The 10,982-nt window shown below is 39.5% G+C and overlaps 1 protein-coding gene across 1 annotated transcript in view; it reads right to left on the reverse strand.

Annotated features, from left to right (window-relative positions):
- The window catches only part of col22a1 (collagen, type XXII, alpha 1), a gene marked incomplete at its 5' end in the record, with an annotated part of 62,803 nt that overhangs the window by 19,203 nt on the left and 32,618 nt on the right, over positions 1 to 10,982 (reverse strand). Inside the window, 16 exons of the mRNA XM_020614950.1 lie at positions 2,232 to 2,285; positions 4,290 to 4,334; positions 4,425 to 4,478; positions 5,422 to 5,475; positions 5,607 to 5,660; positions 5,835 to 5,888; positions 6,061 to 6,114; positions 6,232 to 6,285; positions 6,567 to 6,620; positions 6,941 to 7,054; positions 7,132 to 7,167; positions 8,660 to 8,704; positions 8,922 to 8,975; positions 9,058 to 9,093; positions 9,183 to 9,260; positions 10,057 to 10,101. Coding sequence (XP_020470606.1) covers positions 2,232 to 2,285; positions 4,290 to 4,334; positions 4,425 to 4,478; positions 5,422 to 5,475; positions 5,607 to 5,660; positions 5,835 to 5,888; positions 6,061 to 6,114; positions 6,232 to 6,285; positions 6,567 to 6,620; positions 6,941 to 7,054; positions 7,132 to 7,167; positions 8,660 to 8,704; positions 8,922 to 8,975; positions 9,058 to 9,093; positions 9,183 to 9,260; positions 10,057 to 10,101 — 885 coding nt within the window. The remainder of the gene's footprint in view (positions 1 to 2,231; positions 2,286 to 4,289; positions 4,335 to 4,424; positions 4,479 to 5,421; positions 5,476 to 5,606; positions 5,661 to 5,834; positions 5,889 to 6,060; positions 6,115 to 6,231; positions 6,286 to 6,566; positions 6,621 to 6,940; positions 7,055 to 7,131; positions 7,168 to 8,659; positions 8,705 to 8,921; positions 8,976 to 9,057; positions 9,094 to 9,182; positions 9,261 to 10,056; positions 10,102 to 10,982) is intronic.

Here is a 10,982-nt window from a genome sequence, read left to right on the forward strand (position 1 = left end):
GACTTTGTTTTGGCCGGAAAAGGGGGCGTTTGTACTATGATTGGACAACAATGTTGTACCTATATTCCAATGAATACTGATCCTGATGGCTCAATTGCTAGGGCTCTGGCTGGCTTAAAAGTCTTGTCAGAAGAGATGGCTGAACACTCTGGTATTGCTAATTATATTGAAGATTGGTTCACTAAGACTTTTGGCAAGTGGAGAAATTTAGTGATGTCTGTACTTACGTCCTTGGTGGCAGCAGTTACACTGCTGACCTTGTGTGGATGTGGCTGCATCCCCTACATTAGACATCTCTGTCTCAAGTGCATTACCACTGCCATTGATAGTAGGTATCCACAGCCCCCTGCCTATGAATTAGTACAAGCTCCGGCCCCTTGGGAATCATATCCCCTGATCTCCCTCACTGAGCCCGGTGAGAGAGAGATTGAAGAGCTCCATGGACCGGAGTGAAGACCGTGGATCCTACATAAATTAGCTAGAGGTTAATACATACTGACATATAAATGCATACACGTAGGTGGTGTGAACTCATAGGTGGTTGAATGATTTTGGATAATTGATTTTTGATAATTAAGTTTGGTAAGTATTAATGGAAATTGCTAATGGTAACTTAAATTCTTATTATTGAGTGGTGTTTATGATTATGGTAGGATGTAAGACAATCTTTGTTGTTTTCTGTGTATTAGTTACCCCCTAATGTTATGATTAACCGATAAAAGTTTGCTACACATGATGTTTATACTTTTCCACAATTATGTCTGTTCAAATGCTCTTAGTTGCATTGAATCAGCTTATTTGTCACCAAATACTCAGGTCCATTTTGCTTCTGGTGATCACAGTTTTGATGGGTGTGCATACTGAAAAATACAACAAGTCAGGATAAAAACAAAGGGCATGACTTCTACTAGGGACTGGTGCTCCTCTCTTTTCAAAATCATGTATTTGTCCCCTTCACTTTTATTATTTCATGTTGATCGTCTTATTATATTCTCACAGAACACCAGTCTTTTACTGTCATTAGTCCTACCACAATAGTTTAGAAGATGAAAGTGAATAAAAAATGTTGAGTATAGTCCTCTGAGTTACCTCCAGTTAGTACTCAAAGCAGCAGAGAGCTTGTGGTGTATTTCTTTTTACTAAGGGCTTTGCTGTGCCTCTGAGACTGCACACCGTCTGCCCAGTGTCACTGGTGAAGGTTGTTGAGGCTGTACTTGTGAGGTCACTGGGCTGACTCCTTTCCCTTTCCTTGGGATGGTGGAGCGAGTGATGAGGTGCAGGCTGCCAAGGAGTGGCACAGCTGAAGCTAATCAGTCCCATCTGTTCAGCCAGTATTTAGCCAAAGCTCTGCTGTGTCACCCTTGCCAGTCAGTTGCTCTTGCCACGGTCAGACAGCTAAAAGAGAAAGTACTTACCTGTGTTCTTCGTACCTGCCTGGTTTTTGCCCAACGATGCCATCTTACTGTGTGAGTTCCCTCCAGTCTTGTGTCTGCTACTCACCTGGGTTCCCTGGACCTGCCCAGGTCTGGAGAGCACACCAGGGGAATGGAGAGCTATGGAGTGCAGAGCTGAAGCTAGAATGAGAAACCAGCAGGGTACTAACGGAAAAAGGCTTATATGAAGAACCAAACCGGGGCGGTAATGAGTGGCAGGTGGAGGTCAGAAGTGACAGGAGAGACAGGGAATCCAGGGGAAAAAAACCAACGGAAAACCAGGAAGCAAAAGTCAAACCGTGACAACAAACAGGTAATGATCATATACCAAAACACATATTATATGAGAAGCTACTATACTGTATTTGTTGACCAATACAGTACATTATTAACAGCATGTTATATATGGAATTAACTACATTGTAGTGGTTTATAAAACATTTGTGAAATGTTAAATGCTAAACAGGGGGCCTTCAAGTCAAGTGTTCCTCCCAAAGGAAAAGCCTGGAGGCACCATTCAGAGCTGAAACGTGTTTTGGGGTTGAAGTCAGTTAATGCGGGACAGTTAAGCAAAATATTACTATAAAAAGAAAAAAGACTCACCATTGAACACCATTCGAAAATAAAATGGATAATAAAGCATAGTGCTTTTTGTAGTTAATGTTAACCTATATAATAGTTATATAATACTTGTATAATATCTTTTAACCAATGTTAATGGTTAGCGAACCACTAACCTCTGAAACCAAATCTACACACAGGAAGAACATAACGTCCGTTGTATAAAGTTGAACATACCTCCTTCCCAGGTTTGCCATCACGCCCAGGAGTTCCAGGGTTTCCATCTTCTCCCTGATAAGTACACAGAAATATTGAAATTTCAAGAACTAATTTAAGGTAAGGATTATTTAATGGCTCAGAAGGAAATAGTTTGGCCAGTTTTTATATCATCTCCTTGTAGTGTCATGTTTGTCATTTTAGTTAAGACGTGAGACAAGTTACTCCTAGATCAGTAGTATAGTGAGTTGTGCATCTGATGTGCTAAACATTTTGAAATTTACTATGAAGACTCAATGTTGCTACTTAACTGTTAATAAATTTCTATCATGTCATTTGATGGTGAACCAAACAGGTGCAACATACAGGAATAATTTCTGAATGTAAAGACTAGCAAAAAAAAACCCAAAACAAAACAAAAAAAACCATTATCTTACTAGCTCTAACATAGCATAGCATGGGGTTGCATAACCCATAAATGGTAGTTAGTGATATTTTAAATGTAGTTTTCTCCCCATCGTGACTAAAGCTAATGGAAAATACAGTGATATTATGGAGACAAGACCATGGTGACTTATAGCTAATTAGTGGTAGCAAGCTAAATATTTTAGCATCAGCTTGACAGCTACAATGTTTTAGCTGCTGTTACAAGTGTTTATACAGTGTCCCATCTGTGGTACACAGATAATCAACATTACCCCTACAGAGGTGGTTTTATTTGTCTTTCATGTTTTTGCATTTTTGGGGGGGCTTTTTGTTTTGTTTTGTTTTGTTTGTTCACAGCATAACTCAAAAAATAATCACTGGATTTAGATAAAATCTATATATATAGGCAGGGTGCATAGCCCATGGAACTATCAATTAGATGTTGGTACTGACCAAACAGGTGCATTTTGGTGCGGAACAAATGAAGGCAAACAAAAACATTCATCATTTCAAGGATCTTCACAACCCATCTGCAGTGTACTGAGGCACTGTGCTTAATCTGTGCTTCTTATTGTAAAGATCAACTTTCAGTTTCCTAATAACGGTGACTAATTTTGGTATGTCTGACATTTGGTGACAGTAATTAGAAACAATGGAGGTTAGTGCTAAGCGTGTCTATAGAAACTCTTCCCAGTTGCTGTCTGTGTGGCAGAGTGAGCTGCAGGGCTGAGAGGCTTCTTGCTTCGCTGTGGCTCCGTAAGACCTGTCTGTAATGAGCCACACTAATGGTCACAGTGCTGTGGCACAAACCTTTCCTGTGTGTGTGCTGCTGTGTGACAGACAAAGCAGCATGTGAAGGGATTCTCTTAGAGAAAGGGTGGGTAAAAATGGAAAGTGTCAGACATAACAGTTCAGGATATCAAACATTTAGTGTTGTTATTTGCTATTCCCTCATGTCCTGCAGTGAAAAACTCGGTATGGCTGTTGTATCTGGGACTATCATTTCAAATATACTTCACCAGTTTTATACCTCTATAGGTTACAGAAGTAAAGATGCCTTACTTTTCAAATCAAAAATGATGAAATTTACGGAGAATATTCTTCCAAATATGACAAATACTTATCAAGTGATCAACGTATGCTTCTGTTTTTTCATGATGTTGGTTGTATTATGTCATGGATGACACAAGTTTGCATTATGTTTGTATGGATGCCACTGCTGTTTTGGGTAGCAGCTCCAGCATCCAACGCCATCTGAAAAACTGCAGCCCTCATCAAGAGAGAGCAAAAACACTGTCACCTAACATATATAAAACTACAATGGGATAGAGCTTCTTCTTTTCCATACATAGTCAACTTCCCTAAATCATTTTAATTAAAAATGTTAAAGGGAAATTTTTAAAATGAATACTGCTGTCAGAAGAAGTGGACGTTTTCACTGCAGGCAAAAAAGTAAAGGAGAATACTGCTGGTTCTTGTCCTTCAAAATCTTTAGTTTTGTATTCTTTTTTTTATTCATGGCATTGCAAAAATCTTAAGATCAGCTGAACCTCATTGCACAGAATAAAGAAATAATACATACTGGTGCATTGTGGTTCTTAAATGCAAACATACAATTTGAAATACACAGAAAATAAAATGTAGCACACTGACCTTAGGTCCTGGAGGTCCAGGTTCTCCTGTGTGACCTTTAAAACCCTGAAGAGAAATGACAATACATCAGCCACAGCAAATTTCCTGTATACAACAAGCTTCCTCTATCAGATCTGTTTACTGGTGGATACTTACTGGGAGTCCGCTGAGTCCAGGGTTTCCTGGGAGTCCAGGTTCACCTTGCTTGCCCTGATATCACACCAGAAATAGTTACACGTTAGGCCGCTCCCTAATAGTCGAACTGTAGAGTCATTAGTCAAGAGACCTGACAGTTGAATGAGACTCTTCTAGCCAAGCCTTTGTTTTTATTTTTTGTCAGCCAGTGTGCATTACAATAGAATGTAGCCACAACCCCACTAGTTTGTCATCTTCTCATCCTCATTTCGGTGAGCCAAGCAGCAATTTGCTCAATGCTTCCCACTTCAACAGTAACACTGTCCAATACATGGATGTACATTAAAGTCAGCTCTATTTAGCAAATTGTAGAACGAGGAGAAAAGGACAACAATGCCCACTAGGACAAGCCACATAAAGGTGGGATTTGTACTTTATTAGAAGTGTTTTCCAACACTGTGTTCTTCTTGCACAAGAGAAAAGACTGTCGTGGCAATGTGGCTGGTTTTGCATAATGTTATCCAGTTTGTTTATCCATCTCTGTTAAAAGCAGCACGCAGCCATTTAAATGTTTTTGTGACATGCATCCATCCGAACGGGACTAGGAAGCTAACAAAATGTGTGGGGAAAACATTTCAATGAGTAATTATAAATAAGAGGAATCATTAGCAGCGCAAACTGGCACACATCAAACTCACATTAACAACATGCACTGGTTAACTGATGGGAGAAGTTTAACCTTGTTGGTGAACTAGGCTATAACCATGTCTCAGAAAAGAAAATTGCCTAGGTGCATTGTTACAACAGAAATACAAGTGTATTTCTGAGATTATATATCATAAATTTAAATAGGTCCAAGTTTAAATATTGCATCATATGCAGTTGTCTTTTAATGATTTTTAAATGCTCAGACAGCCCTAGTCCCATATATAATATTACATCTAACCACACTTTAATATTAAATTTAAGATGTATAATCTTTAGATCACTGACAAAGTACACATCTCCATCTACTCACAGGTTCTCCTGTTTCACCTGGCCGTCCATCTTTTCCAGTTTTTCCAGGCTGACCCTGCAGATCAATAAAAATGATTTAGTGTCAACAACTGTAGAGACCTACAACTGCATTTACAGACTGTTAACCCTTTATTGCAGAAATTCTGTGTATATTCAAGATGCTGTGCATCAGATCATTTTTCTTACTATCAAACCAGGAAGACCCGGTGGTCCCTGTATTCCTTGAAGTCCCTCTTTGCCCTGGTGAAAACAAACAACCACAAATAGGTCACTGTCGCCAAAGTTTAAAAAAATTAACGTCCTCTGTTACCACACAGGCTAACTGGCCTTACTACTAGAGGGAGGAGGTTTGTACAATAATGGCACATGGGTAATATGTTTTCTGATGGCAAAGTACAAGAAGTGTAGCCTGACCTTTTCTCCAGGGGACCCCGGGGGACCAACAGGACCGGGTTGTCCATCGTTACCCTGAAAAGGAAGGAGACATGTCGGTGGAGGTCAACAGAAATAGACAGCCCGACTGTGAGACCCAGACCCAAATGAACCTTGTTTACACAAAAGCTTAAATATTTTAGACCAATTTAAGCAAATACTGTAAATCTGAACAAAATAAAGACAGTTAGGCAAAACTGTAACTTACAGGTGTACCCATTAAACCAGAAGGACCTGGATGACCAGGGGGTCCTGGGTTACCCTGTTAATACAGACAATTATAAAATATATATAATTATGGTTGTGTGCTTGTAAACTGAGAAAGGAGAATAAGTGACATGAAAGTGTGAGACTTGTGAATCATAAACAACAAATATACTTTGTCTCCTTTGTCTCCAGGGCTTCCAGTAGGTCCTCGGTCACCTTTTATACCCTGAGGTGAAAAATTAAGACAGATTACATGAGACATCACATTTTGAGAGGAAGGCATTTACCTGAAAAGCTGTTTGTCAAAGGGAAATGCTCCAAATGTTATTTAGGAGCAATAGCTATACTGCTTTTGAAATATGATTCAGTAAAGTATATTAAGTGGTGTTTTAATAACTGTTCACCCTATAACCTGAACCTTGAGAGGTAAAAATAAAGTTGACAAAATCACCTAACAGTGTTTGGCCATTTGGGAGTAATAAGAATGCAGTAAATGTGCTAACATGCCTTTCCTCCTTCAGCTCCTGGGGGCCCTTGAGGTCCAGCTGGTCCTGGTGGGCCCTGTAATGACACAGCAGAGCATCAGTCTCTGTCCAGGCAGACAGAGCGGAGCACTGTTGCTGTGTCCTAATCATTCACTACTGCCCCCAGAGGAGGTGGAGCTAATGGTGCAGACAGAGCTTCTCCATCCATCACTCCAACTGTGATTGATGATGACAAAAATGCAGCTAGGACTTTATGCCTCACTTAGGGCTAATACACAGGGAGACACATACGTCATAGTACTCCTTTAAAAATGAACCAAGTTAGACCTGACTTTGTCTTAAAGAAGAGGTGAGGTTATGAACAGTAATGATGAAATAGCAATGAATTTGCCCTACTTGGTAACCATCTTGACCATTTTTCCCTGGAGGTCCCTGGTGTCCTTTTTCCCCTGGGATTCCTGAGAGACCAGGTTGTCCAGGTGGACCTGCAGGACAGTCTGAGCAAACATCCTAAAAGACGGCAGAGACATGTTTGTGACAACATGTTCGGTCTCAGGATCCAAAGTTTATATGTAAATACTCCTTACCTTCAGATTTAGGTCAGACAGGTCTGCTGCTTTTCCCTGAGAGACAGAAAATGAAAGGGTTAATCAATCAGGAAATTCAGGATTAGGGGTCTCTATTCAGTAGGCAATCCAGGATTAAATTCCAAAAATGTCCCCTATACTGTATGTTTCATATAGCTAAAACTTTATTACTTGAACCTTACACCTAAAATCCTGAGCATTAGTATGCTGCTACACATACTGTGTGTAACAGTGTGCACTCTTCTGATTTAAGGTGTTTTGCAGTATTTTAGAACCTGGCTGCAGGAACGTACTCCCATTCAGCCACAAGAGCCCTGGGCAGGTCTAACACTGATGCTGGGTGACAAGGCCTGTCTCACAGTGGGTTTCCTAATTCATCCCAGTGTTGAATAGGGTTAAGATCAGGTCTCAGTGTAGGCCAGTCAAGTTCTTAAATGCCAATGTGGGAAAAACCATTTTGTTACCGACCTGGTTTTGTACACAGGGCATTGTTATGTTGAAAGAGAAAAGAGGCAGAGAGAGGACAACTTTAATATTGTGCTTAATTTGAACTTACTAAATTACACTATAGTGCATGTATTGTCAATTTTACTGTATTTAACCAGGCAAGTCAAATAAGAAAATAATCTTATTTAAAATCAGTCAAAGAGGAAATAAGACCTTTGTTTGGCAATGAGGAAAATGGGGAAAAGAATACATTAACTTGATCACATAATTTGCTCTGTTCCAAGGACATTTTACTTTTCTTCTGCCAAAACCTAAAGAAGCACCAATTACTTTTTTGCCATAATGCCACAAGAATTGAAGCTGAATTTTGTAATTCAGCTTCTTGAAACTATGCTTGACGTAAAAGTTGATTCGATTAATGTGTTAGCAACTGTAGTCTATTTACACTTCCAGTAGGTACCAGCATTTATTTAGGTTCCTGTTTCTGGTGACCTGCCAAAAGAAAGTCCAATATTTGTTCCAGTTTTAGTTCTATTTTGGTCTTCACCAACTCCCAAGAAATATGCTTAGATGCTAAAGGATTCACTACAGTATGTTTGCAAGCTTGATGCCAACTTCATCTGTTCTCTGTGTGGCACTGGACAGGTAGCATAGGGTCAGTTTTAGAATTTTTATTTTGCTGAAGAACACAAGATAAGAGTGGTGAGAGTCAATCAAACTATTTGTAGGTCAGATAACTGAAGCAATTAGCCAAAAACACTATAAAACATCAGTTCCATAGACCTAAGGAAAACTGCAGAGTCAGATGAAAATGATCTGTGGATTAGTTACTAAACATGGCCCCTTTCACATTACATATACAGCCATTGTTTATATTCAAATACTGATAAGTACAGATTTAAGTTATTTTAATGGTAAGCTTAGTAAAGTATTTTTTTTGTGCATGATTAACCTGGACCTCCTATATATAAGCATGTGGAGAGGAAAATTAACACTTTGTGTATCACAGTACAGTCAGTACCGTTAACACAAGCAATCACACAGATAGCATTAGTTGTTCCCTGGCTTTGTCTGTACTTACAGGCTCTCCTGGTGACCCCTTTTCTCCTGGCCTTCCTGGTAAACCCTGCATTTACAGCACAGGAAAGACATTTTTGTCAATTATTAACTGATCATTAGACACACATTACCGTCTACCAAAACTTGCAGTACAAAAAAGTTAAGCTAACCAAGTTGGGGGAAAAAAGTCAAATAAATCCAGACTAGTGACAAAAGTCTTCAGACAAAAACTTTCTGCCTATTAATTCATTATTTAATTTATTCATCAGTGATTTTGCTCTCACATTGTGTCCAGCTGGGCCCTGAGGACCAGCAACTCCTGGTAGACCCCTCAAGCCCTGGAACCCAGATAAAGACATATTAGAGAAAAGCATTAATAAGCATAAACATATTCTGTTTTTTTCTTTAGAAACTATTTACCGCAGGTCCAGGTTCCCCATTATTTCCTGGGGGACCCTGTGAACAACAAACACAGTAAATTTAGCACTGTGTAAAAAAAATACACTACAAAAAGATAATGAAACACTGGCTGGCGCTGCGCATACCGGCGGTCCCACTTTGCCTTCTCCTGAAGGACCCCTGTTTCCTGGCATCCCTGGTTCTCCTGGTGAACCTGGTTGACCCTGAAAAAAAAACAAAGTTTTCTCCACCATCTTGCTTCTCAGGTAATGTCAGTTCAGCCATAATGTGTGGCAAAGAGTTTTGTTTGGCACAGAAAGTATCATGATAAGTGATGTTTGCTGATCCCAGAAATACCAAACAGTTTTCAACTTGTGATGAAAAGGAAATACAATCTGTGGTTGACATTTTGGTACTCAGAAGAGGAAACCTATTTGTGATGAGGGTGAGTGATTTGACATAATAAATCCAGCGAATGCCCCTGTCCAGTCTTTCCCATTCTGTGGCCTGGACATCAGGCTCTTCACATCAAAGAGTCATAATCAAAGCAACAGTCACAGAGCAGTGGACATAGAAATTGCTTTTGCTGCTTTCAACAAAAATGAATTGTTTTTCTCATCCGTGCCAGGAAAAAACAGTTTTTCACATCAACAGAAGAGCACCTGTGCATTAATAAAAAAAAACAAAAAACAAAACAAAAAAGAAACACCTCAGGCAACATACATACAAACATCTGTCTTGCTTTTTCTCTGGCTCTCTCACACACATACACACACCTTTGTTTTTAGCCTTTGTAGATTGACTTACATTAATTCCCTGAACACTCTACTTTCCTAACCTAACCCTGAGCTCACTCTAACCTTAAACCAAGTTGCCACCCTAAATTCAATGATTTACATATGGTCCCCACAAGCCAAGTCCCTACAATATGAGTGTGTAAGCAGGTTTAGGTCTCTGCAGTATCAGTAATACCAGGTGCGCGCACACACACTTCCTTGCAAACTCTGAAAATCACATTACCTTTAGCCCTGGGGGCCCTTGAATTCCCTGTGGTCCTGGTTCTCCCTGTAATATTGAAAAAACGACATCGGTCAAATCACTTGCTACTCAAGCACTGGAATTATGCTTCTTTTGAATAAATCATTTAGGGATTAGCATGTGTGAGAGCTGCTATTCTTCATCCTCATAATTTTAGTGAGTCCCCAGTGCAGCTGGCAGCTGTAAAAAAAACTGAAGTGCTGTGGGCCACATCTGTTTTGGTCCTGTGTTGCTTTAATGTGATATGTCTTAACAGTGTTGTTCCTGTTAGTTCCTGCCTCATCAGCAGGGCAGCCACATGTCTGGACTGAAAAATGATGAAGAGACATGTTGAGCTACAGCACCAAATGTGCCAACTCATGCCTGTTTTCTTCCCATTCAGCTGGTCGCATCGGGTTGTGGTTCAACATGTAAAAAAGATGTTTACAAGCAGAACACGTGGAAAACAAGAGACTGTTACTGAGGTTTCTTTTTGTATTTAGACTAGCTGAATGTGAGTGTTTCCTATATACTTATAATCATACACAACACTAGTTTCTAATAAATGTTTGATAAGCTGGCATGTCTTATCTCTAAACTAGATGAACTATGACAACTTGACGGCAACTCTCGGTAAGGGTTTCAGAGGAATTTGTGAAGATAAAGAAATGGTGTGATAGTAATTTACTATCTTTGAATTTGGAGAAAACTAAATATATGGTATTTGGGAACCGTAGACCACATAATGAACTTCAATTGAGAATTGGGGGTGCTAATATTGAACGAGTGTATGAAATCAAATTTTTGGGTGTCATGGTTGACGACAGATTATCCTGGAAATCTCATATCAGTTATGTTCAGCATAAAATAGCTAAAAATATATCGATATTGGCAAGGGTTAGATATATGCTGGACGTTAAAGCATTGCG

The sequence above is a fragment of the Monopterus albus genome, unplaced genomic scaffold (assembly GCF_001952655.1).
Source record: "Monopterus albus unplaced genomic scaffold, M_albus_1.0 scaffold154.1, whole genome shotgun sequence".
NCBI lineage: Eukaryota > Metazoa > Chordata > Actinopteri > Synbranchiformes > Synbranchidae > Monopterus > Monopterus albus.